We start from the raw sequence: 27,875 nt of genomic DNA, 5'->3' as shown, positions 1-27,875 counted from the left end.
ATGGGCGAGGGTTATGGGAAGCTAGGGCTACAGTTTGCTAGGTTGATGGGGTGGCAGGGTTATGGCATGCCAGAGTTTCAGCGAGGTAGGATTAAAGCGTGTTCTTGCTATGGACAGAATCTGGGTTTGTTGCCCTGGGTTCCTGGGGTTAGGTTATTTCTGCCTTGCGTTGTGTTCTGTGTAGCCTTTTTTTGTGGAGAGTCCTTTTTCAGCTTGTCTTTTTAGTGGTTGGACAGGCACCTTTGGTTTGTGTACGATGTTTCTTCTGGTTGACTTTTTTGCTGCTCTGGTGGATTGTACTGTGTTTTGTGTCTTGTAAGCCACTTTTCTGGTCTAATATGTCTACAGCAGGTTGGGCAGTTTCTTGTACTAGAGTTACCAGGGTTCTCTTCCATCTGCAGTTTCTTTGAAGGCATCTCTTTAAGCCACTTGTCTGTTTTGTGAGGGGCAGTGGACTTAACGGGAGAGCTTTTCTTCCTCAGTAGTGCCTCAGAGGATTACCCGTCATTTTTGGTGGGTTTGTCTGCTTTTTATTGGCTGTACTTGATTTAAAAAGCTTCTTGTAGCTCTTTGGATTTCTGTCATTAAAGGAAGTCTCTGGGCTTTCTGCCCAGGAGTGAGATGTCCAGAATGTTGTCCTTGTTCTGGGGAGGCAGGGTAAAAACGGTGTGGCCGTCACAGGCACGGCTGTCCTGGGCTGTGAGCTGTGCAAATGCTTGCAGGAAGCTCTGGGAACGCTTTTTACCTGTGCCAAAGTGTTCCTGCTGCTACCCCAAGAGTGACCCACCGGAGCCCTGACATCTGGAGACAGTGGAAGGTAGAGCTGCCTCCGGTGTGACAGGAGGCTGCCACGCTTTGGAGCAGGTGCTTTTGCTGACTTTTAGACTTCATGTGGTTCTCATGCTCATGGACAACCCCATCTCTGTTGATAGTCCTTCATAAATTCGAAGGATGCCGTGAAGTACATGAACTCTGCCCCTCCACTCCGCTGTGGCAAGACCCCAGCTGGAGTACTGTGTCAGGACCCTGCACTTGGCCATGCTGAACCTTAGAGGTTCACATGAGCCCATTCCTTGAGCTTATCCAGGTCCCTCTGGACGGCATCCCATCGCTCAGGCGTGTCAACCGCACCACTCAGCACAGTCCACAGCCCATCAAATCTCTCTCTCTCCAACTTAGAGAGAAGGCTGTTGTGGGGGACTGTCTCAAAGGCCTTACAGAACTCTGGATAGACGACGTCGGTTGCTCTTCCCTTGCCCACTAATGTGGTCGCTGCATCACAGAAGGCCAGTAGGTTGGTCAGGCAGGACTTGTCCTAGGTGAAGCCGTGCTGACTGTCTCGAATCGCCTCCCTGTCAGGAGGTAAGTTGACATCTCACTGCGAAAGAGGTAGTGTCAGGCCCCAAAATGAGTCAGACCCACGTTCAAAAATGAGATGGTCAAGCAGCAGCCTTAAAAACTTCCACCTTGTGGAATACTCCTGAAATGAATTCTCTTTCTGCTTTTGTCCCCTAAATGGCATTGAAACTGTGACTTTTCTTCTCTTGCTTGTTTTTACAACTAAAGCAGACAGTAGATGGAGCAATCATGACCATTTTTCCGGAGAAGCATTAGTGGCCAAAGGTCATGTTTACTTTTGTTTCTTTGCATCCTTGCTCCTTCACGCTGTTCAGATTGGGGTACAGGGTATACTTGTTTTGTGCGTTTTATGAGTTATTCTTGGATCCTTTGAGCAACAGGTTATGGACCCTGAGGATTTTTTTGTGGTGTTTTGTGATAGAGGGGAATTTTCAAGGATTTCTTGCATTAGCTGTAGAGAAGATGTGGTGGGCTGACCTTGGCTAGACGCCAGGTGCCCACCAAAGCTGCTCTGTCACTCCCCCTCCTCAGCTGGACAGGGGAGAGAAAATATAAGGACAAGCCTGTGGCTTGAGATAAGGACAGGGAGAGATCATTCAGCAATTCCCATCACGGGCAAAACAGACTCAACTTGGGGAAATTTGTTTAAGTTCTTGCCAATCAAAATCAGAGTAGGATAATGGGAAATATGATGAAATCTTAAAACACCTTCCTGGCACCCCTCCCTTCGTCCTGGGCTGTCACGGATGGATAATTTAGGCTGCTTAAAGAATCACTGCCGAAGATACCAGAAAGCGAATGATTTTAATCTAGATTTGTAAAAAGCGCGAATTAACAGAAGTTGCTGGCAAGGTCCACTCTATTCCATATTCAACGTGGAAAAGCTATGCAGAGAGAAGCCAGATTACAATTAAACTGGAATGATTTACGTGTCTATCGGATCGAGTTAATGTGTATCTTGAGGAGAGAAACTAGGGGAGACCCTCCTCTTGAGACACGAGGCTCAGAGTGGACCGAAATCCACCCCTAGTCCTGGACTTGGTCAACGGTTTATGACTAAGGTTAGGTAAGGAAAGTAAAGGAATGCCCTCCCGTTGAGTCACGAGGATCAGGGTGGACCCCCATGCTTTCTAAAGTCCTTTTCAGAGGGGAGTCTAGGTGCGACTGAATCCACTCCTAGTCCCAGATTTGGTCAACGGTTTACATGACTAAAGGGATAGAGTATCAAGGATTCTGGTGTAGTGATATAGTCCATGATTTTGTGCTTCCTGTCACTTAAAGATGGCAATTTATCCAATACAAAATAGCAGCAATCACATTCACTAACAATGCCGAGATAAGTCACAGTATCAAATCATATAAAACTTAGCAGCATAATCCACTGAAACTTACTACGAGAATTCTTTTTCAAAATATTTGTTCTGCAGTCTTTTTCTTTATTCTTTTCTAACAAGAGCTTCCATGAACTTGTGATACCTGTTTGGATAGGTACACAGTTCCACTAACAAGCTGAAAATAGCACCTGCCAGACACCGACAACACGGTGTTTTTCCTGCTGCCCAGCCCAGCCCAGGGTTACGGCAGTGGTTGGTTTAGTACTGCAGGGTCCCATGGGGATCCCTGTCTGGGGGCTGGTTAAGCTCAGCAGTGTGAGCAGGAGGGTACACTTTCTCATCTCACGTCCCTTCTTCCAGTCAGTTACGAGGGAGTCCCAGAGACCTCTGGGCATATTCTTCTGGACTGAAGGGTTCTTTTGTAGTGGAGACCCACCATAGAGAAACAGAAGGAAAGCTTCCTCTTACGCTATAGGTTTGAGTGAGATGAAACTACAAAACGTTAACCAGGTCCTGAAAGCGTACGGCCCTTGGCTTGGAGACCGGACAATCCAGTTCCTCTAACTCTTGCAGGCTGGCACAGCAGGGCAGGATCACGTCAGGCTACGTGAGACTGTGTCGGCATCCTCAGGCAGGCTCCAGCCTGGGCCCCAGCCACGGGGTGCCACCCTCCAGAAACAGGCTGCTCCAGCACGGGCCTGCCACGGGGTCACGGCCTCCTTCGGGCATCCCCCTGCCCCAGCGTGGGGTCCTCCCCAGGCTGCAGGTGGACATCTGCTCCAGCGTGGAGCTGCATGGCTGCAGGGGCACAGCCTGTCTCACCATGGTCTTCACCAGGGGCTGCAGGGGAACCTCTGCTGCGGCGCCTGGAGCACCTCCTGCCCCTCCTTCCGCACTGACCTTGGTGTCTGCAGAGCTCTTTTCACATGTTCTCCTCTCTCCGGCTGCAAATGCCACGTGCCGGTTTTGTCCCCTTCTGAAATATGTTATCCCAGAGGTGCTGCCCCCGTCGCTGCCTGGCTTGGCCTTGGCCAGTGGTGGGTCCGTCTTGGAGCCAGCGGGCACGGGCTCTATGGGACACAGGGGAAGCTTCTAGCAGCTTCTCACAGAAGCCACCCCTGCAGCCCTGCTGCCACAACCTTGCCACGTAAACCCCATGCAGAGGACGAGGTTGCTGTGCATAAACTCACAAACCAACCCAGAACGGCTGCCATTGTGATGTAACAGGAACGGTGTCACAGAGGGCGAGAAGGCAGGCATAAGTGTCCCGAGCAATCTCCATAGCAGGCTCACTCCAGGAAGACCCTCGTGGTGTGGGCATTCCCGTCCAAGAGCCTGCAGATGTGATGGGGAAGTCCTTTATCCTCCTGGATGCCTAGAGTCTGCAAAATTGTGACGAATCGTTGCAAAAATGAGAGAGCAAGTCTGTGCTGCAGTTCGTGTTTTCTTTTCTTTGGCTTTTTCTGTATTGTATTTGCCAGACAGACCCTGGCTGGCCACACATGTAGCAAGTAAGTGGAGGTTTTTACTACTAGTTGGCTTCTGTATCGATGTGTTCTTTGGCTGTTCCTTAATAACGGAGTTGATTTTTGAACAAAAATGCCAGTAAGATACCATTACTTTGGTAAAGCTTCTGTCAACAGCTTCAGCTAATAAGGGGGTGTCTCTATCCCACCGGGTGTGGACAGCTTTTGGAGAGATTTACCTGCAGTGGTTCAGTTCCCCATGCCTGGTAGTGTGTGGCAGTGGGGTCTGCAATTTCCTCAGTTTGCTGGTTCAACCAGTGCAACTGCTAAAATGTGGACTGGGAGAGCTTCTGTGAGAGAGAAACTGTGAGGTTAATCTCCAGAATTTATTACTGTTTCTCTTCTTTTGAGGGAAAGCATCTTTTTTTCTTTAATTTGCATAATGAAGAGGTTTGACTGTCTAAGTTGACACTTAATGTTTGCTAAAAAAGCAATTAGTTTTGTGGTGAAATGCAAAATTCAAAACACTTTGTGTACGCTCCTGAACTCAGGAGCTGTGACTGTGGTTTGTCAGAATAGAAGTGGCACAGCTAAGGTGGAATTTTGGCAAGCTTTAATGGGGGAACAGAAGCATTGACAGTTAAAGACCAATCTGCATTTTCTTGAATAAGTTTCCAATTCTTTTAGTTACTGGCAAAACAGGGCAAAAAAGAGACACAAGAAAGTGTAGAATTTTCTATTGTCCTGTTACCCTCCTCTCTGTGTAAAATAGCTGTTGCTCCTGGAGGGATGTTGTGAAAGAAACATGTCGTCTCTTTGGATTTCCTTGTTCTGTGGGTTTCCCCACAAAAGGCATTTTTATAACAGCGTCTGGTTAATTTTCCTTTGCGCATTGCAGGTAAAATCGCCCGTGGATACGTAGAAGTCCATCCTTCGGTGAGTGTGAAAGTAACCTTTAGCTTTCCTAGCATTTAAGAATGGTGGAGCAAGCTGTGAGATTTGCCTTTTGTGACAGAGTGCCAGCCTTGCAGGCTGAAGGAAAGTCAACCGTAGCGTCTTTGCAGCAGCAGCAAAGGTTGGGGTTAAATAGGAGGGTTCTTAAACCCTTGTATTTAACCACGTTCGAATAAGTAGATACCTGTTAGCTTAATTAACTGTTACCATGACTGTAGATACAATGCCAAAGCAATGAACCAGCAACTAGATGTGACTTCTAGCGATATATCCAAGCATGACATTTTGTAAAATTGGACTTTGACTAAGCATGGGCATGGATAAGTTGTTTTCAGCAAGAATGAAAAACGTCAAGACAACTTAACAAAACAGCAGGGTCATTTGTAACCTTTAAATTGTGCTGTGCCATGTGTTACTTAGCACCGGGGCCTGTAGGACTACAGGCATGTCCAGATTGGTTCCTGAAGCTGTCTGAGCAGACCCAAGTGGTGTGTAATTGTCAAAGCTCCCAAGTGCCAAAGTGGTGACTGTCGCTCATGCTCCCGTCTGTCCACAGGGCACAAAACCAGCATGTGAACCCCCACCAGCTCTGCCTGTTTCTGAAGAAGCGGATGACGGTCATGAGGAGGAGGAAGAAGGCATTGAACCTCCCCCTGTTCCCGCACCCTGGCCTGAACATACAAAACCAGTAAGTCCCAGCGTTGGATAGCACTGTATTTGGGGTAATTCAGAGCTGCATGTTTCTGGTCAGACAGCACTTGCGGGTGAAGACTCTGCGGGCCGCAGTCCTACCATGACAGTGCTTCACCCAGGCCACTGACACCCCGACAATCGGGTTTGAACTTTCCCATTTAGTCATGAGTTTCCTGTGATTCTGATAGGGTCCGTGAATTTATCTTAGTAGCAGAGAAGAGGCATCTTCGTAAGCATTTGCATTTGCAATATGACCTTAGGGGCATCTCTGCAAGCCAGCTTTCTGATACAAAGCCTTTTCTTGTCACAGATCTACTCATGCTCTGTAACTGAACCTGCCGCTGCGCTGGCACCAGCTAAAGTGGCCACCACTCTGCAATGTGGACAATCAAACGCTTTGTCCAGAAACACAGACGGGCAGGAGACAAAATCTGGGCTGACAGATGAGGAGATCCTAGAGAAACTGAGTACGTATTCGGTATTTCTTTCTGTCCCATGCCCTGTGCCAGATGTGCCGGCCCTGCCTTCCCGCTGCTGCAGCGCAGAGCTGCCGGGAGGCGGCAGCACCCCATCTGGCCTGGCTTCTGAGCCTTACTGCTGGAATGATCAGCATCTCGTTTGTGCAGCTGCCTGTGTAACGCGGCAGCCTGAGGAATAATGCTGTTCGTGCTGTCCACCACGGCTGTGCTTATTTGTGAATAAGCATAATATTGGCAGACAGTAAGTTATCCATGGGACAGCACTGTGCCCTGGTGGCCAAGAGGGCCAATGGTATCCTGGGGTGCATTAAGAAGAGTGTGGCCAGCAGGTCGAGAGAGGTTATCCTCCCCGTCTACTCTGCGCTGGTGAGGCCTCATCTGGACTATTGCGTCCGGTTGTGGGCTCCCCAGTTCAAGAGAGACAGGGAACTCCTGGAGCGAGTCCAACGGAGGGCTACGAGGATGATTAAGGGACTGGAACATCTCTTGTATGAGGAAAGGCTGAGAGACCTGGGGCTGTTTAGTCTGGAGAAGAGAAGACTGAGAGGGGACCTTTTCAATGTTGTCGTGGTTTAGCCCCAGCCGGCAACTAAGCACCACGCAGCCGCTCGCTCACTCTCCCTCCCACAGTGGGACGGGGGAGAGAATTAGGAAAAACCTCGTGGGTTGAGATAAACACGGTTTAATAGGACAGAAAGAAAGAAGGGAACAACAATGATAATACCAACAAAGGAATGTACAAGAACAAGTGAGGCCCAATACAGAAATTGCTCACCACCCCGTGATCGACAGCCCGTCCCCGAGCAGCGATTTCCGCCCCCCGGCCAACTCCAGTTTATGTACTGGGCATGACGTCGGATGGTAGGGAATATCTCTTTGGCCAGCCTGGGTCAGCTGTCCCGGCTGTGTCCCCTCCCAGCTCCCCGTGCACCCCCAGCCTGCTTGCTGGCTGGCCAGCACAAGAAGCTGGACTGTCCTTGACGGCTCAGCAACAACCCAAAACATCAGCACATTATCAACAGTTCCTCATCCCAAATCCAAAACACAGTCTCACACTAGCTTCTGTGAGGAAAACCAGCTCTATCCTGGCTGAAACCAGGACAGTATCCACCCCTTATTCCATACCATTTACCTCATGCCCAGGTCCTATACTTTTCAATACATTCCAATTATTCATTATTACTCTTCCTGTCTTTTAATATATACACACAGATATCACTCTCTTAGTCCATGGGCCATCACTTTAAAATGTCTATGGAGTTCAGTCAGTCCATGACTCTGGGCTTCATCCATCATAGCAGTCTCTCAGGGCAGGGGAGATGGTATGTGGTGTTGGATTGTCATCTGGCACGGTCCATGTCCATGATCTGCAGGTCGAAGATGTCGATCTCGAGGGATTTGTTGGGCGCAAGCTGCTGAAGCCAGTTCTGGTTTCATCACTGCTGCACGTTGCTTGGTTTCTTCATCAGTCTGGGTGATTCTTACTATAATACCATTGATATGGTAGATAGCAACCATAGTAGTAATGTCATACTGAACAATTAACATAATACAATTCAAATCATTGACTGTTTTCACCCAAAATCAAGTCTCCTTGAGGTACACATCGGACTTCCCCATCCTTCCGCATTACCCACCAAGTGCACCCAGGTCCCTGGGCAAAGGCAATCCCACGAACGGGTTTGCCTTTTCCTAATGCAGGAGTAACCCAGACTCTCTTCCCCAGCATGTTTCTCACATGCACCACAGGGACTTTATCCCCTTCTACAGTACGTAGAAGTTTTGATTGGGCAGGGCCGGCTCTATTAGTAGATCCCCTAGTGTTGACTAACCAGGTGGCTTTGGCTAAATGTTTATCCCAATGTTTGAATGTCCCGTCACCCATTGCTCTCAGTGTAGTCTTTAACAGTCCGTTGTATCGTTCAATTTTTCCGGAAGCTGGTGCATGATAGGGGATATGATACACCCACTCAATGCCGTGCTCTTTGGCCCAGGCGTCTATGAGGTTGTTTCGGAAATGAGTCCCATTGTCTGACTCAATTCTTTCGGGGGTGCCATGTCGCCATAAGACTTGCTTTTCAAGGCCCAGGATAGTGTTCCGGGCGGTGGCATGGGGCACAGGGTATGTTTCCAGCCATCCGGTGGTTGCTTCCACCATGGTAAGCACATAGCGCTTGCCTTGGCGAGTTTGTGGAAGTGTGATATAGTCAATCTGCCAGGCCTCCCCATATTTATATTTCAACCATCGTCCTTCATACCAGAGGGGCTTTAACCGCTTGGCTTGTTTGATCGCAGCACACGTTTCACATTCATGGATAACCTGTGCAACAGCATCCATGGTCAGGTCTACCCCTCGATCCCGAGCCCATCTATATGTTGCATCTCTTCCCTGATGGCCTGAGGTGTCATGGGCCCACCGAGCTATAAATAATTCACCCTTATGTTGCCAGTCCAGATCTACCCGAGCCACTTCAATCTTAGCAGCCTGATCCACCTGATGGTTGTTTTGATGTTCTTCGGTGGCCCGACTCTTGGGTACGTGAGCATCTACGTGACGTCCTTTTATGACGAGATTCTCTAGTCGGGCAGCAATATCTTGCCACAATTCAGCAGCCCAGATGGGCTTGCCTCTGCGTTGCCAGTTGCTCTGCTTCCATTGCTGCAGCCACCCCCATAGAGCATTTGCCACCATCCATGAGTCAGTATAAAGATAGAGTACTGGCCATTTTTCTCGTTCAACAATATCTAAAGCCAGCTGGATGGCTTTCACCTCCGCAAACTGACTTGATTCACCTTGTCCTTCAGCCACTTCTGCAACTCGTCGTATAGGGCTCCATACAGCAGCTTTCCACCTTCGATGTTTGCCTACAATACGACAGGACCCATCAGTAAACAGGGCATATTGCCTTTCGTTCTCTGGCAGTTCATTATATGGTGGAGCCTCTTCAGCACGCGCCACCTCCTCTTCCGGTGATATTCCAAAATCTTTGCCTTCTGGCCAGTCCATGATCACTTCCAAGATTCCCGGGCGATTAAGATTTCCTATTCGAGCCCGCTGTGTAATAAGCGCGACCCACTTACTCCACGTAGCATCAGTCGCATGATGCGTAGAGGGGACCCTCCCTTTGAACATCCAGCCCAGCACCGGCAGTCGGGGTGCCAGGAGGAGCTGTGCTTCAGTACCAACCACTTCTGAGGCAGCTCGAACTCCTTCATATGCCGCCAATATCTCCTTTTCAGTTGGAGTATAGCGGAACTCAGATCCCCTATATCCTCGACTCCAAAACCCTAGAGGTCGACCTCGAGTCTCTCCTGGTGCCTTCTGCCAGAGACTCCAGGTAGGGCCATTCTCCCCGGCTGCCGTGTAGAGCACATTTTTAACATCTTGTCCTGCCCGGACTGGCCCGAGGGCTACGGCATGAACTATCTCCTGTTTGATTTGTTCGAAGGCTTGTCGTTGCTCAGGGCCCCATTTAAAATCGTTCTTCTTCCGGGTCACTTGATAAAGAGGGCTTACAATCAGACTGTAATTTGGAATATGCATTCTCCAGAAACCCACAACACCCAGAAATGCTTGTGTTTCTTTTTTGCTAGTTGGTGGAGACATAGCTGTTATTTTGTTGATCACATCCGTTGGGATCTGTTGACGTCCATCTTGCCATTTTATTCCTAAAAACTGGATCTCTTGTGCAGGTCCCTTGACTTTACTTTGTTTTATAGCAAAACCAGCTTTCAGAAGGACTTGAATTATTTTCTTCCCTTTCTCGAAAACTTCTTCTGCTGTGTTGCCCCATACGATGATGTCATCAATGTATTGCAGATGCTCTGGAGCTTCACCCTGTTCCAGTGCAGTTTGTATCAGCCCATGGCAAATGGTAGGTCTGTGTTTCCACCCCTGGGGAAGTCGATTCCAGGTGTATTGGACACCCCTCCAAGTGAAAGCAAACTGTGGCCTGCACTCTGCCGCCAAAGGGATCGAGAAAAATGCGTTAGCAATATCAATGGTGGCGTACCACTTGGCTGCCTTTGACTCCAGTTCATATTGAAGTTCTAGCATGTCCGGCACGGCAGCGCTCAATGGCGGCGTGACTTCATTCAGGCCACGATAGTCTACTGTCAGTCTCCACTCTCCATTAGACTTTCGCACTGGCCATATGGGGCTGTTAAAGGGTGAGCGAGTCTTGCTGATCACTCCTTGGCTCTCCAGCCGACGAATCAGCTCATGGATGGGGATCAGGGAGTCTCTGTTGGTGTGATATTGCCACCGGTGCACTGTTGTGGTAGCGATCGGCACCTGTTGTTCTTTGACCCTGAGCAACCCCACCACAGAAGGGTCCTCTGAGAGACCAGGCAAGGTGGACAGCTGTTTAATTTCTTCTGTCTCCAAGGCAGCTATACCAAAAGCCCACCGGTACCCTTTTGGGTCCTTGAAATACCCTCTGCTGAGGTAGTCTATGCCCAGGATGCATGGAGCCTCCGGGCCAGTCACAATGGGGTGCTTCTGCCACTCATTCCCAGTTAGGCTCACTTTGGCCTCCAGCACAGTCAGCTGTTGGGATCCCCCTGTCACTCTGGAAATACAGATGGGTTCTGCCCCTATATGGCTTGATGGCATCAGGGTACATTGTGCACCGGTGTCCACTAAAGCCTTATATTCCTGTGGGTCTGATGTGCCAGGCCATCTAATCCACACTGTCCAATAAACTCGGTTGTCCCTCTCCTCCGCCTGGCTGGAGGCAGGGCCCCTCTAATCCTGCTCATAGTAGTCGTTACCCACTTCTTGTAAATAGGAATCAGAAGTCCCTTCAAGAGGATCAGAGGTGAGATCAGCTCTTCTATTCTTTCTGGGAAGCTGCCCACTGGAAAGTGGAGCGACGATTTTCCTCGAGGAACCTGAACCCCCTTTTGTAATTGTTTTTCCTTGCAGCTCGCGTACTCGTGCCTCTAGGGTCGAGGTAGGTTTTCCATCCCACCTCCTCATGTCCTCTCCGTAGTCACGCAATTGAAACCACAGGGTGGCTCGTGGTGTGTATCCTCTGTATCTTCTCTCTTGAACAGAAGAGCGCTTACTCCTAATGGCTGAGACACTGGTCCGTACGGGTGGAGGGTAGGGCATATCCTCTTTGAATTGCCGGAACTCTCGGGACAGTTTCTCTATAGCAGAGACGCAGGCCCGTAGGGAGGAAGAGAGACTTTCTTCGTATTGCCGGAGTTGGCCAGCCAATTCATCCACCGTTGGTCTCTCTCCGTCCTTCCAGGCCATTACTGCTAATGAGTTGGCATATGATGATGGTGCACTCCGTACAAACTTCCGCCACATAGGTTGCGTGCAATTGACTTCATCTGGATCTTTGGATGATTGTCCATTGTCCAAGTCACCATAAATCACTTCCAGCACCGCTAGCTCCCTCAGGTACTGGATACCTTTCTCCATGGTGGTCCACTTGCCTGGGTGACATAGAACATCTTCCTTGAAGGGATACCTTTCCTTCACACCCGACAGGAGTCGTCTCCAGAGGCTGAGGACTTGTGCACCTTTTCCAATTGCTTTGTCAATGCCCCCTTCCCTAGAAAGGGATCCCAGCTGCTTGGCTTCCCTACCCTCTAATTCCAGGCTACTGGCCCCATTATCCCAGCATCGGAGCAGCCAGGTGACAATGTGCTCACCTGGACGACGGCTGAAATCCTTTCGCATATCTCGCAATTCACTCAGGGATAGAGATCGGGTAGTTACCGTCTCTTTTATAAGTTCTTCCTCTTCCTCCTCTTCAAGTGATGACTCGCTCTCTTCCCTCTTCCGTGCTTGTGATGGCCCTGCTTCAGAGCACTCTGCCTCCTCACTCTCTTCCTCTGGCTCCTTCTTAGCAGAATCTTCCTCCTCCCTTACTAAACGAGCTGACTTCCGCTTCCAAGATTTCTTCTTTTGTACAGGGGCAACTGATACCGGGATGGGCTGGTTCTCTGGTTCAGCTGCAACAGTCTGAGTAGCTACAGTGCCCGCCGTGGGAGTTGGAGTAGTGAAAGTGCCTGCCACAGGGGTTGGAGTAGTCACAGTGCCTGCCACATTGCCATCAGACCCAGAGAGCCTCTCTCCCCTTTGCATAGTGTTAAATAGGGTTCGGTAGGCATGGGCCAGGCCCCAGCACATGGCAATGATTTGTGTCTCCTTGGAGGTGCCAGGCTGACAGCATACTTCTTCCAGATATTCTGCTAGTTTATCAGGATTCTGCACTTGTTCGGGAGTGAAGCTCCAAAACACCGGAGGTGCCCACCGCCCCAGGCATCTGCCCATGCTGTTCCACACGCCCTGCCATTCATAACTATCCAGCCTTGGGGCAGATCTCCGGGTGATATTCTTAAATTGCTTGCCAACCTTAGACAAAACCGAAACAATGTTCCCCAGAAGTAGCAATAGAGGTATTTTAACCAGCCAAGGGTGTTCAAAATACTGAAAAATTATTGTGATGAAGGAGGAAATGTTATGATAGAGGGTAGCAAAGGTACCACTCTGCATTTCCTCCATAAAAAACCTTTCAGAGGCAGAAGTATAATTGCTAATCGTCTCCACAAGACTGTAGCCAAAATACAGTAACGGCTTTAGTACAGAGCTCAGATGATACCACATTAAGCTCAAGGTCAGTGCTCTAAAAACAAAATTCACAGGCGAGACATTACTAATCATTGCAGAGTACAGCAGCCCGCAGAAACCAACACCGATCCTTAACATGTACAGCAAAGACGAGAGCATGATGCAAATCAAATAAACTGATACTGTGACCTGCAACCGTTATTATCTCAAGCCTCGGGCCCCACGTTGGGCACCAAAAAGGACTGTCGTGGTTTAGCCCCAGCCGGCAACTAAGCACCACGCAGCCGCTCGCTCACTCTCCCTCCCACAGTGGGACGGGGGAGAGAATTAGGAAAAACCTCGTGGGTTGAGATAAACACGGTTTAATAGGACAGAAAGAAAGAAGGGAACAATAATGATAATACCAACAAAGGAATGTACAAGAACAAGTGAGGCCCAATACAGAAATTGCTCACCACCCCGTGATCGACAGCCCGTCCCCGAGCAGCGATTTCCGCCCCCCAGCCAACTCCAGTTTATGTACTGGGCATGACGTCGGATGGTAGGGAATATCTCTTTGGCCAGCCTGGGTCAGCTGTCCCGGCTGTGTCCCCTCCCAGCTCCCCGTGCACCCCCAGCCTGCTTGCTGGCTGGCCAGCACAAGAAGCTGGACTGTCCTTGACGGCTCAGCAACAACCCAAAACATCAGCACATTATCAACAGTTCCTCATCCCAAATCCAAAACACAGTCTCACACTAGCTTCTGTGAAGAAAACCAGCTCTATCCTGGCTGAAACCAGGACAATGTCTATCAATATCAGCAGGGTGGCTGTCAGGAGGATGGAGCCAGTCTCTTTTCAGTAGTGCCCAGTGACAGGACGAGGGGCAATGGGCATAAACTGCAGCACAGGAGTCCCACCTCAGCATGAGGAAAAACTTCTTTACTGTGAGGGTGATGGAGCACTGGAACAGGCTGCCCAGAGAGGTTGTTGGAGGCTCCTTCTCTGGAGACCTTCCAAACCCGACTGGACACGTTCCTGTGCAAGCTGCCCTCGGTGATCCTGCCTTGGCAGGGGGGTTGGACCAGATGATCTTCAGAGGTCCCTTCCAACCTCTACCATTCTGTGATTCTGTGGAGATCAACATGCGTGCAGTGTTGAGAGTGCAGGACAAGTGCGTGTCAATCCCAGTCAGGTTGCAGACAAGCAGTGTGGTTCTTAGAGTGGCATAAGCAAGGTCTTCAGAACTTAGCCTGGTAATGAGTGGATGATGGTGATAGTTCTTAAAACCCCATCATTCCTGGTGAATGAACATGAGAAGCTGTTCTTTAAAAACATAAAGGCATTCTTCCGGCAAACTGCTGAAAGGTTGAGAAGATCCCCTCCTGGAAACACTGCAGTATTTTTCCTGTTCTGAAAATGGCACCTGTTCATCAAAATTGATTCCAGAACCCAAGGTGCATGTAATCTTTGGTAGCATTAAACCTTCCGTTGAATCACACAGAGTATTTATTCCTAAGGAAATAAAGGCTCTGTTGTTCCAGCGCTCGTTAGTGTTTCTCGACAACAAACACTTGCATTGGTGCTTGTTCTTTTCTGATACCTGTCTGCTGTGAATGTTTCTCCATGCTCTTAGTTTGCTGTCAAGGTAACTCTCCAAAGGACTGTAGAAAATCCGTCTTTGTGGAGGCTGTCTGTGCTGTGGAGCTGCCTGTATGACGAAGTTGTTGTTGTTGTTGTTGCCCAAGTGGCTACAAACGACTGACAAGCCCAGACAGTGGAGCTGCATTTCTGACCTGCTGGAAGTTGGTATCTCCAGTTTGCAGTGAGCATCTTTAATTTTGTTTCTTTCAGGGAGCGTTGTGAGCATGGGAGATCCTAAGAAGAAATATACTGAATTGGAGCAAATTGGCCAAGGGTAAGTCTGACCACAGTTACTGACACGAAAAATGGGCCAGCTATTTTGCTGGTGTAATATCAAGAGTGAAGTCGGGCAAGCTCCAGACATGTTCAGACAACCCTGGATTTAGATTCTCCTGTCTCTCAGTACCGATCAAATTTATAAGTGCGGTCGGAAGGCACGGCCAAAGACAACCTGGTGGAGCCAATGTCTTGTCTGCAGCAAGGAGCAGGACCGGCAAGGTCTACTGTCCCTCAAGTGTGTGGCCCCTATTTGCTTATGTTCTTAGGGGGAGAAGGGGGAATAGTTTTTTGTATGTCGCAAAATAATCTGGCCACGCTAAAGAATGGCGAAAAAACTTTGTTGCCTAAAAGAGCAACTTAGCACCTGCTAGTTGTGAGATAGATACCAGTTCTCAATACCATTTCTTTCGAATATTTTGCTCTAAAAAGATATTCAGTGATCTGGATTATAACCACATAGTTTAGCAACAGAACGCAGAGATTAAATAATAAGCTCTCTTTTCTAGCAGAGGCAGAAAAGAACAAAAATTCAGTAATAAACAGAGAGTTGAAGCACAAAGTACTTGATGAGAACATGCATCATCTGCCTGATGGCAGACCACTTGTGGATCCTGCAGGTTTTAGGAGTTTACAGAAAAAAAACCATCAGGCTATTTCCCTTTGAAGCCCAACCATGCTTACTGTAACTAGGATTGATTTGAAATGGTTCTGATGTGAGGAGGCAAGAAGAAATGGCATCAAAATTAGGTATCTGACTTGCGTTTTAAATACAGACAGACTCCCTGCTCGGTCAAAGTTTCCGTGGCTGTGTCGTAGTTCCGGGAGGGCCAGCGCCATTGTGTAGCACCAGGATCACGCTGCTGTCAGTGTCTGACAGAAGCTGTTCACTGACATCAGGAGATGTTTTCCTGCCTGTTAAGGCAGGTGACCTTAGTGTTTGTAAAGAAACCGTGACTGCTTGTGAGGTTTGGAGTCAGGGTAGCACGTTGCTGACCTAGAACTGATAGATGCTGCAGAAAGCCAGACGCACTCACGCTCTTTCTCTGGCAGGCTTTATCGTAGACACTTCTTGTTTGGTGGGGCACTTGTGGGAAGGTGTTTCTGCTCCATTCGTTGTATAAAAACCCTTTCTGGGATTGCCGCTTGCGTTGTACCCGAAGGTTTGGTTCTCATTGTCATTTGTAAAATGTCAGTGGACACTTAGAGCTGTGCCAGGCTCTCAAAAGATATGTGTCAACTGAAGAAGTGAGAGCCAGAAGAAACATGCGTGTGACGCACGTGTGACCGTGACAGTATGACCATCGCCCTCACCGTCTTTTGTTTTGCCCATCCTAGGAGTGAGCTTGTACAAAGGTGCCTCAGCAGCTGGTGGGAAGAGAAGTGGCTAATATCTGGCCTGAAAGGGTCTCTGAACTGATTTCCTCCAGCTTTTAGTGCAGCCTGAAGATGGCACGCCCTTCTTACAGAGCAGTGAGCGTGCTGCCGTCACCAGCTCGTGACTGTCATGCTGCAGGTCAATTTGTAGTGATGGGGAAAAATCCTCCAGAAAAAAATCGTCCCTGGTGCCTGTTGGATAGCAGTGCTTCAGACATATTTCAGCCTGCAGGTACACAAACAAGCCAGGGGATCAGGTGAAAAGGAGCAAACTGATTTTGGCATTGTCAGTCAGTGGGACACTTGCCGGATGGGTGTTCCCACTTCTCAGAATTCCCTCACTGGCTCTCCGTTGCCTCACTGCCCGTGCAGACGTCAGCTTTGACATGATGGCAGTGTAAACCTGTGCTTAGCTCAGAAGGAACACTAATGGGGTTTACAAGCCTGCAGTTACTTTAAACCCAAAGGGGTTTCCTCTGACCGTGGCCTTTCAGGCCCTTCACATCATTACAGGGGAAGAACCTCTTTTAACAAGAGGCAGATGGCAAACAAAACGCCACACTGCCTAGTCCGCAGATGAGAGCACCATTTCTTTCTGGTGGCTCTACAACACAACCCGTGTCTGCCACAGGAGGAAAATACAGATACCATGAAGAGTCCTTCACGTGTCCGGTGCACCTAACAGAAGCAGCTGCTGAGGGCTCTTGACACCTAAAGAAGCTGTCTAAGGATCCCCTGTTTGGAGCACAACATGCCTTAACCTGCTCTAGCTGTGACCTTGTAGGATGGCTGGAGAATAGTTTCCTTGCTTTGCTATGCTGGAGAAAGCTGTGTGTGGATCCTTTCCTCATGTTGGACATCCCTTGTTCTTCACGTTGGGCATAAGTTTTCTCTTGGATACCCTGCGTGGCAGAGGGCTGGTGGGCTGCTGCGCTGTGCGCTGCTGCCTGAAGGAGTGGGTGAACAAAGGTGTTTTTTAAACCCTACAGGCAGCAGCGATCTCCTGTCTGGGCTTGCTTTCACTCCTAGGGACTAAAGTGCTCCTTTCTTTGCTGCTGTTTTGCTTTTAGGGCGTCAGGAACTGTTTACATGGCGATGGACATCACCACAGGACAAGAGGTAAGTGTCCACAGTCCCAGCCGATTTTGCAGGTCTTTAGTGCTCTCCCCTCTGGTGCGAAGGGTGGATGGGGCTTTTGGGTGGCCAGTAGATCTTTACTGCCAAGGCGGTTCCTCTGAAGCACAGGCTAGTGTCAGCTGGCAAAATGCATCATCTGCTGTCTTCAGCCTTCAGAAATCCCAGCAAGCTTTTGGGACTGATAAAAACAGTATCATTTTTATTGCCAGCGTAAATGTGTTGGTTTAGAAATCATTCTCATGTCTGTCAGTGTAGAAGAAGTATATCAAGAGCAAAGATCTCTCCCAAACCAAACAGTCGTGTTTAAGTCTGGTGTCGGTGACAGCCCATTACAGCCCGTGAAGTGCTCGCAGGGAAGTGGGGGCCAGGAGGGTGAGAAACGAATCTTGAAGGAAAGCGGCGTTAGCTTTGACAGCCCCTGTAGTGACCAGTTTAAAGTGGCCTCTTCACATTCCTTTCCTTTTCCAAGGCAAGCGGTCTTGAATCTATACAAACCCTGCCTGAAAATGTGGCTAGAAACCCAGGAATGGGAGCGGAGGGGTGGTCTCTTTCGTGCCATGTTGAGAGCAGGACTAGATAGAGGCGCTTTATAACTGCTCTTAGGTAGAGGTCTAGCCCTGCTTAGAACCCGGGGTGTATCCATCAAATGACATAGAATGGATTATTTTTTTGAAACCCTCAAAGTAATTGCCAGTCTGAACTGTGTTAAGGAATGTGTATTTCGAGTTGCAAAATCAAGATTCAAGAAGCTAGGAAGTGCCAGGTGTAGATAGCTAGGGTCTGGCGGCCGGAAGATATCGCGCTGTACGGAAAGTTAGGGCCCCTCTCCTGAAAGCCAATAGCGTTTAATTTATGATGCAAGCAGACGGAAGTGAGGTTATAAACCTAAGCTATATAACGCCGTGTCACACACTAATAAACGCCATTTGCCGTCTACCACATTGGTGTCAGCGAGCTGATGGCCCGAGCGGCCTGGGGTTGGTCTCCGTGCCGTTCCTGAACCAGGTCGCCACGCCTGCGAAGGCAACAGCCAGGACTGTATTTTTTGTGTGTGTAACCTTAATGATTGTTTTAGTATGGCTTTTGAAATGTAATGTACGTCTGTGTTTTCTCTCTGTTATGCCGTCAAGTCAAGAGTAACAGCAGTTGCTGAAATAATGATGACAAATCGTACAATTACTAAAGCATTACCAGCAGTTTTTGTGTATCTTGGCAGTAACAAAATCACTTCCTGCTTGCAAACTGTGCATCAACAATAATAGTGGTGGTAAACTAAGACCATCTGAGAAGAATGTCGGTCCAGAGAGTGTTGTTAGAGATGCGTGCTTGATAGTTTAAAGAGCATTTGTACAGATTTTACAAGACAAAATGTATATGGCCGTGTGTCCTGTAACTAGCACCCAGGCTAGCAGAGAAATCGGGTGTTGTAATATAAGTTACTGAGCTCTTTGGTCTGATACCAAGACAGTTTGGCACAGCTCTGCTATGTCATTCCAAAAACACGCGCTCCATGTTCATTGGGACCTTGTGCAACAGGCTACTCAAGTTAATGGCTTTCCCTGTCGTTTTAGGTGGCCATAAAGCAAATTAATCTCCAACAACAGCCCAAAAAGGAGCTAATAGTTAACGAAATCCTCATCATGAGAGAAAACAAGAGCTCCAATATTGTGAACTATTTAGAGAGGTGAGTAGTTCTGGTATGATCACGTGAATGTTCATTTACATGCTGCAAGCCAAACCTTTTTTAAAACCCCTTTGGTCACTGGCAGAAAATTGACCTCTATTGTTTATCTACTCATAGCCAGTGTATGGGAGGAGACTGCATTTTGTCTGCATTAATCTTTTCTGGCATATATTGCTTAAGACTGTTTTCAAGGACCTGGCACAGCCATCTCAGCCTACCTCCATGTTGTTTTGTTGTTGGCTTGATTGGTTTTGTGGTTGTTTAAGTTGATCATCTTTTCTGTGTCTTATCATAAGTGCTGGTAAATCCTCCTCGAAATTACTTCCTTTGGGCTGTTCCTGCTCTTTTCCATTGCTGTGGATATCAGGAAGGTGAAGTTCTTGTTTGCAGAAACACGTAATTTGCCACTTTTTAAATTGTTTCTCCTGTTCCTGGATGTATTTTCTGGTAGGTTTTCCAAACTGTTGACCAATTCCTGTCCTCACTGGTACACATCCTCCTGGTCCAAGATTTATCTTTGCCATTACTGAACTTCAATTTTTCACTTGCTTGCCAACTCGGACCTCTAATTGTTCACTTATGGGCCTTCCTCATTTAGACCGCACAGGTTCTAAGTCCTGTATAGCCTAGAGGGAATGTCTATTCATGTTGTCCTGTCCTCATGTAAGAATGACTTGGAAACAAAATCAGCTGTAGCCTTTTTCCAGAGGTAATTTAGCCGTGCACACTCATCTCAGTGCCATTGTTTTCTTCTTTCAGCTACCTCGTCGGTGACACACTGTGGGTGGTTATGGAATACCTAGCTGGAGGCTCTTTAAATGATGTTCTTGAGGAGACATGTATGGATGAAGGACAGATAGCAGCTGTCTGTAGGGAGGTAAGGGATCCCGCCTGTGCTTCCCATTACTGGGACAGGATGGTACTTCTAAGCAGGTGGTAAGAAGATGAGAGGTTTCATGTTCAGAGCTTTGTTTCTGTGTTGCTTTTATGATACGGAGAAGAAAGAGCATCTTAAGTGAACTGCCTGCCAGTATCGCTGCACTTATTACACTCTGTTGTTTTACTCATAGAATTTTATTGTACTATTTCTTTTTTTGTTGTTTTTCATTTTACTCTTCTCAACTTTGCCTCTCTAAACCTTTGCCTGGAGCATGCCTGTACTGCATTCGTTTCGTGTACAAGCAAATATGCTGGTGGCAGAATTTTAAAATGCCAACAAAGAAAAAGAGGGGCTCCTTCATCCCAGTCCTCGGCTTAAAAGAATAGCACTCCACCCAAAACGGTGGTTGCTCCTGAAAAATGCCTAACACGCTATTTCCAGATCTGCCGTCAAGCCTAACAATAAAATCTTTCTCATGCGACCTCCGACTCAAAAGTGATCCATCTTATACCGAAGGAAGGGACTTTTTGGTTTTTGGCAAACCATAGTTTGTCATCTGGGTGGAGATAGCACATTCCCTGCAGCAGCAGTCATTCCGTGCGTGCTTTCAGGGGACAGTCTGTGCCAAGAATTGACATTTCTGTTTCAAAAGCTACTACGCCTTCGTTTAGGAAGTTATTACTCTGTGTTGAAGCAGCAAGCTCTTCCTCTTGAGAGCACAATACTCTGCCATTACTCTCAATTCAACTAGAAATTAAATCCTTTAGAGCCATTTCTTTTCTTGTGTGATCACTAAGTAAGTTTTACCCTCATGTTTCTTTTTGATCTATGAGTGCCTACAAGCTCTGGATTGCCTTCATTCCAACCAAGTGATCCACAGAGACATCAAAAGCGACAATATCCTCCTCGGAATGGATGGATCTGTCAAACTGAGTAGGTATCTTTGGTCAGGTGCAGCATTCCCAGGATGTGGTGTGGGGCTGCTTTTGACTGACTGCCTGTTACCCAAAAGCGATGCCTGTGGTAGTGCACTGGCAGACCACTGCTGCGAGCTAAGAGCACAGTGCCAACGTCCAGAGAGGTACAGAAAGGAAAAAGGTGTAAAGAGTGGTTTTGGTTTGTGTAGGTCCCTTCCAGAAGGGGCAGTAATAAAGAATAATCTAAAGCTTCAAGTGAATAAAAGCCACTGCATGAAACTTGAGGGGTTTTTAAGTGGCCACTTCAGTATTTCCTTGGCTCGAGCACTGAGTAAACAGAGCATGGCCGCTTTACCAGATAGATTCAACAACGCCTTCTGAGGCATCTGGAAGGGATTTCTTTTGCTTGGTTTCATAAATCAAGCTGCCTTTAACAGTACTTGTTTTTCTCCTCAGCTGATTTTGGCTTGTGTGCTCAGATCACCCCTGAGCAGAGTCAACGGAGCACGATGGTCGGGTCTCCTTACTGGATGGCACCAGAAGTGGTGTCGGGAAACGCATACGGGCCCAAAGTGGACATCTGGTCGCTTGGGATCACGGCAATTGAAATGGCACAAGGAGAACCTCCTTACGTTAATGCTCATCCTCTCAGGGTAAGGTGCGAATAAAACCAGAGACCACCGTCTTTCTAACCTGCCCCATGTTTTGTCTCCCATGAGACAAAATCCCAGTTACACCAGCTTGAACTAGTTCCACCAAGGGCTGCTTCTAAATATGTCGCTGGAGCATATCGGCATATATTGTAGCTGTCGTTATGTCAATAGGGGGACCTTAAAAGAGAAGTGACATGTAGACTGTTCAGAAATGTGTCATTTTTGCCCTCAACCACGCTTGAGATTTCTCATGTGCTTTTAGAACTCTCTTTGAGCTGTATCTCTGAATGACAAGAATTTTTCAGCAGCAAGATCCGCCAGTTGGGGAATTTTTATGAAAAATATTTCAACTGTACGTGCAGAAGTCTTTCCAAACTCAGATCAGTGCCGATTGCTCACCTGCGCCTTTCAGGAAGTGTCACTGGTTCTAGTAATGCCATAATCACTTCTTAACAAATGCATTTCTACAAGTCTGTTTTGGCACAGATACTTGTAGTACACTAGTGTATTTTGATGTTTTGAAGTTTCCAGTTTTGTCCTAATTCCTTAAAATGAAATGACCAGTTCTTATACCAAAGGAGTGTGTCATAGTGGAGGAATGTCTGCCAAGATAACACCTCATGACTGAGAGCTGAAACAGAGCTCAATGCTGCACAGTTAATTCCTGACAGGATGCAGGAATTCAGGAGGAAATTAAGTTTGCTCTATGCGTATACATACGCAATTCTTATTAAGGCTAGAATTAAAATAGAGCCTGACCTTTAGCTTTTCTCATAGCAGTAAGGCTGTGCTCTCTCTGGTCTGTGGCACCCCGACTGCGTACTGCAGACTGAAAGAAGAAACAAGAGAATGGTCAGGAAATACCCCCAGCCAAGCAAAGAGAGGAGCCCACACTCCACCTGCTTCCCTGGGAGACCCTTGCAAAAAATGCATTTGCCTTGCATAAGGCAGCAAAAACCCGTGAAGAGCATTAGCGTGACTGGTCGGGATGCTGAAGGTTCCCTGCCTCCTTAACCTCAAATGCTGATTAGGGCTCCTCGAGAAGCCTCAGGTCAACTGTTTGTTAGAAAGATCACTGGATTTCTTCTCTCTGACCAAACTCAGCTCTTCCTGCCCTCACCCAGATTCTTTGAGATGCTCTTTTTCTCCATATATGCCTCATCTCCTGCTGGAGATACGATCAGCTTGGACACTTATAGCTTCAAGGCATCTTCAGGTGTCTTAGTAAAACTGTGGTAGATGAAAATCAGGCACCTGAAGTTGCTTCCATCCACATTGGCTTCCTGGGCTCTTTTTCAGCGGTTGTTGCCCCTGAGCTAGGAACAGTGAACAGCCTGTGATGGACTGCCTGAAGTTCCCCAGTTATCAGCTAGTTTTATTAAGGTCAATCAACCCCGACAGGATTGATTTGTTTTTTATGAAGGATTGTTTTAATAATGGAAGGCACACAGGAGCTTCCGTTACTTAAACACCTAAATAAATTGTAAGGGCATGAAAGGCTCATTAGTCCTAGAGTTAGCAGCAGTCTTCATGTAGATGCAGTGTTGTTTTCCACGTGTAGAGCAGGCGCATCCCATGCTGCTCACGTTCTTTCCAGCTGATGCAGAACTCACAGGAATGAACAATTTTCGAGCCATGTGTGTCTTGGATGTGTCTGTGATGGTATTTGTTTCCTCTCACTATGATTTCCTTCCATCCGGCACATGCCGAGGGCCTGGGGGACAAACACTGGTGTGATAAAAACCCTTTGAAATTCAGGTTGGACCTCCTCCTGATTTCAATTAAAAAAAAAAACAAACAGAAAACCACAGAAACAAAACAAACCCTTAAGCATTTCTTTTTCATTTCTTAACCACAGCGCATCAATTTGTCTCAAAACTGTAGCATTTTTTTCAAATGCTGCACATCTTCTACAGTTTCAGGCTTCTTAATCATCTGTATGTTGTTCTGTCACGTATCTGGGTGACCTGGATACCTTTAGGATCTTGCTTTCACAGACTGCAGCTGTAATGGTCTGCTGAAGCCTTTCTTGTTTCTTGGCATGTGAAACAAATTAATGAGCTTATTGCCCCTTTGCAGCTACTGCGAACGCTCCTTTCCTTTGTACCGTACTTGCTTTTCTTTGCCAGCTGCATATCATAGGAGACCAAAAGATATGTGATGAGAAGGTACTTCAGCTTCCCGTAGACCTTTCCCTGTTCTGGTGGAAATATTGAAAAGGGGACGTACCGAGCTGAAGATGACTCTTCTTTGGGATTCATGTTCTGAGAAGAAACAAGTAACTAAAAGAGCTCCATTTGTCCTGGCACTCCTGTTTCACACTCAGGTGAATGTGGCTGCAGTAAAATCCCCAAAGCTGCCGTTGGTGCTGTAGTCCTTTCCCGCAGGAGAAGTATCATCCCTCGGGTAGCGCAATTGAAGCGTAGTGAGGACAGGCACTCCAGCTCACCACTGTGTCCGGTGGCTGAGGTCAGCTGCAGATGGACAGGACCAGACTGATGTTGTGACATTTATGTTGTGGGAAAAGGAAAGAAGCTTCCTTTTATTGTTTTTACTCTAGGATCGTTTCTTTGCCTTTTTAGGCTTGGAAATTGTCCTCTGTATTTAAGAGGACAATAGCAAAGTCAATGTGGTCCCGGTCTAGTTAAGTGCCAGTAGAACAGAGCTGTGTTCTAATGGCAGACGTTTTAATGGAAGACCCCACGGCCTATTTCTATCATTATTGCTGTGTAGTTTAGACGTATTCTGGAAGTTTATGTCTGAATAGTTCAAAAGGTTTGTCTTCCGTTTCTACATAACATCTTGCAAAAGCGCAATGAACTCATCTCGCTGGCTTCTCAGCATGTTAGACCTCGGTTACAAGCGAACCACACTGGATACTGCTCACCCTGTGTTTTGCAAAATGACGTTGTACTCCCTTGGCCTGAGGAATATCAGGAAGACTTGCTCAGCTGCATGAACACCGTCAGCTGCTTGGCAGTGAACATCCTTGGCTTTGCTTAGGAAACTTGAGCTTAGCTTCGGCTGGATGCTGTTGAAGAGGAGAAAGGCTGGAATTTTCAAGTGTTTGGCTAGGCTTGTGTGCACAGAATGACTGTGCATTCAGATGAGCAGCTGGACATTTATGCACAACATGGAGGGGAATCCACAGAGGACTCAACCCTTAACACAGGTGAATACTCCCAATTCTGAGGCAGCGGAGTGTTACCATAGCGATGGAATTACTCGTTTTTCTGATAGCAAGCATTAAACGTTTTCTTCTTAACACATAAGTGACGCTGATCTGGAATTTGGAGACTGCTGAAAGACGTTGTTGCAGCTTGGCTCCCATCTGCCCAAAGATGCATTTTCTTCATAAGATATTTGTGCATGCAACTTATGTGCCTGTGTTGAAAAAAAGGTTCCCAATGTTTCTGTTTCTTTATCCAAGGACTAAGCTGATGGATTTCCTTTTTTCCCATCTGGTTACCATTTTTATCAAGAGCAGAGCAAAAAACTTGGCTACCTTTGCTTTATGGAAGCTGTACTTTAGGGAACAGTGAGCCCCGCCGAGATGCATTTTCTGTAGTAATCCTCAGAAATAATAGCGTTAGGCCAAATTCACTCTTTAAAAGAGGCTGTAAACTGTCACTGTCACAAGCCTGTCACTACTTGGAGAAGCAAAATGTGCTTTTGCCGATGTAGTTCATACTAACCAGGTCAGTCCGTGAAATCAGCTGTCAAGGCAAGATCATTTTGATATTGGAAGAGCTGTGGCTGCCTCAAGGTTTTTTATGTAGCTATAGAAAAATCCTGTCTGACCCCCTGCCAGGGAAGAAACTGCCACTGGAGACTGAACCTTAAAAAATGGGGTCTATCTGGGCAGTTATGGATATGAAGGAAACAGGTGGAGTCTCATGTTCCCTTTTTCTCTAGGCGCTGCATCTGATCGCTACGAACGGGACACCAGAGCTGCAGAACCCTGAGCGATTGTCCGCGGTGTTTCGCGACTTTCTGAGCTGCTGCCTGGAGGTGGATGTGGACAGGCGAGGGTCTGCCAAGGAACTTCTGCAGGTAAAATGGGACACGGCTGCAAGCGGAACAGCTGTTCTATGTAATGGTTTTCTCACCAGCTAAACTCAAAGGCATGAGACGGAACCCCCTCATATTAGTCTCCAGTCTTGGTGCTTTTCAAAAGGAAAAGAAGTGGAATCATAGAACGGTTTGGGTTGGAAGGGATCTTTAAAGGTCCTCTAGTCCAACCCCCGTACAGTGATCAGGGACATCTTCGACTAGAGCAGGTTGCTCAGAGCCCCGTCCAACCTGGCCTGGAATGTTCCCAGGGATGGGGCATCTACCACCTCTCCGGGCAACCTGTGTTTCACCACCTCATTGCAAAAAAATTCTTCCTTAGATCCAGCCTGAATCTACCCTCTTGTCGTTTAAAACCATGACCCCTTGTCCTGTTGCAAGAGACCCTGCTAAAAAACCTGTCCCCATCTTTCTTTAGAAGCCCCCTTTAAGTACTGGAAGGCTGCAAAAAGGTCTCTCCGGAGCCTCGTCTTCTCCAGACTGCACAACCCCAAGTCTCTCAGCCTGTCCTCCTAGGAGAGGTGTTCTGTCCCTCTGATCATTTTTGCGGCCCTGTGTTGAATTTTGGTAGTATATTCAGCTCTACATAGTGGCAAATGGGATGGTAGCCACTGCTCTCGCTGCAAGCCAGAGCTGAGTCCGTCAGCGCTCTGTCACTGGTGTCCCTGCTCTTGTCTTGGTGCTGAAAACCTGTACCTCCGTGGCCTTCAGAAGAACACATGGGCCTAAATACTCCTGGCATAAACATTTCCTGGAGCTATTGGAGTTCCCTAAGGAACGGTTTATGCCTCTGCTCTTTTCTGACAACTCAGATAGCCCATGTCTTTAAAAAACAGGAACCTAAGTAAGTAACTTGCGTTTCCTGAAAGGAACAAGGCCCTGGGAGAGCAAACAGCATTCCCAGAGTGCTGGCAGGGCAGAAATGCCAGCACGCTGAAGACAACTTGATAAAGGGATTAATGGGATTTTGGACCCTGTTTGCCTGTGATAGCAAGGTACTGGACATGAAGACGCAGGTGCAGATGGTCCCCTCAGTCCTGTTTCAGCGTATTCCCCATAACCAGAGAAATGCTGCTTGAGGCTGTGAGTACCTGAGTTTGGAAAGTAATGGTTCATTTCTTTTTTTCCTTTGCACAGCATCCATTCCTAAAATTAGCCAAGCCTCTCTCCAGCCTGACGCCGCTGATCACGGAAGCAAAGGAAGCGAATAAGAACGGCAGCAGCCACTAGTGCTTCAAGCCGGCTTTCTCCCATGCCAGCTCAGAGCAGAACTGAGAATAAAACTCTATAGAACCTCAACGCTTGTGCTGTGGGACAGGTGGATGGATAAAGTAGCCAATGGTCACAGTCATGGTGGTAGGAGGGAGAACAACCCAGCCCCTCAAGGAGTAAAATATGACCGTTTCTCTTCTTCCTGCCTTCTGGCTCCTGAATTTATTTTGAAGACGAAACAGGGCTTAAGACAGAGAGGTAACGACCACAAATGCTTGCCTGCCTCAGCCATTTCCAAGGGAAAGCAAATTCAGTTGGAAGGTCCCCTTCCTTCTCACCCTGTGAATAAGCTGTACACTCACTTTGAAATTGTGACAGTCAAAAGAGCAAGTGAAGCAACAGCCACCCAGTGTTAAAAAAAAAAAAAAAAAAAGGAAAAAACCCTGTAAAACAGCTTAGCGCTGTAGTCTTCATGTCTAGGCCTGGTCCTGCAAAGGGCTAAGTAGCCTTTAAGGTATGAACCACCGTCCTGTTTTGGCAGTAGGAAGGCAGGATGCTTGGGCTGTTGTTGGATTAGGCCATTGGCTTGTTTGGCTTTGGCTTCTTGTTTAGTTCCAGTCTTTGTGTTGCCACTGTCATTCATACATCAACTGAACTACTGTCGCTCGCTCTGTCCGTCCCAGTGTCCTCGGCTGAGGCAACGGACGGATGCAATGCTGATGGACGGCAGCAGTGAGCACAGCTGTGGGAGGTGCGCCCAGGGAGAGGAAATCTTCCACGTAGTGACCGAGCTGCGGGAGGAGGTGACTAGGTTGAGGCTATCAGGGAGAGCGAGCAAGCGAGAGACTCTTGGAACTGCACCCTGCCTTCCCTGGGACAGGCCCACCAGGCAGACGGGACGCATCATATGGGGGATTCCCTATCCTCTGCCCAGCTGGCTGAACACAGTGACTCCAGTATGCCCTCCGGAAGTCCAAAGGGGCAGTTCTGCTGTGGTTTCTAACACATCAATAACCCTTGCGTCTTTGCTGTCACACAGCTCTCCATGCTCCCTACCTCCACTGAGCTGGCAGACTGCAGCACCTCGCTAGCACCATCCCTCAAACATCGGCGTGCCGCCCCCAGGCTCATCTCTAGCGAGCCGGGTTTTATCCCCTTCCCCCTTCGAATCT

The 27,875-nt window shown here is 47.8% G+C and overlaps 1 protein-coding gene across 1 annotated transcript; it reads left to right on the top strand.

The window, feature by feature from the left end:
* Window positions 1–27,839, top strand: LOC309416453 (serine/threonine-protein kinase PAK 3-like; the record flags this gene model as incomplete). The annotated part of the gene is made up of 12 exons (XM_082016000.1): window positions 1–85; window positions 5,058–5,095; window positions 5,670–5,801; window positions 6,117–6,273; window positions 14,707–14,770; window positions 17,220–17,268; window positions 18,858–18,970; window positions 19,730–19,847; window positions 20,684–20,783; window positions 21,224–21,420; window positions 25,336–25,473; window positions 26,629–27,839. 12 exons carry the CDS (start codon window positions 1–3, stop codon window positions 26,719–26,721), a joined length of 1,284 nt encoding a protein of 427 aa, XP_081872126.1. The 3' UTR covers window positions 26,722–27,839.
* Between the last annotated feature and the right edge of the window lie 36 nt (window positions 27,840–27,875).

The sequence above is a fragment of the Phaethon aethereus genome (genome assembly GCF_964289735.1).
Source record: "Phaethon aethereus genome assembly, contig: HAP1_SCAFFOLD_108, whole genome shotgun sequence".
In the NCBI taxonomy this organism is placed as follows: domain Eukaryota; kingdom Metazoa; phylum Chordata; class Aves; order Phaethontiformes; family Phaethontidae; genus Phaethon; species Phaethon aethereus.
This window is presented reverse-complemented; position numbering and strand designations above follow the sequence as displayed.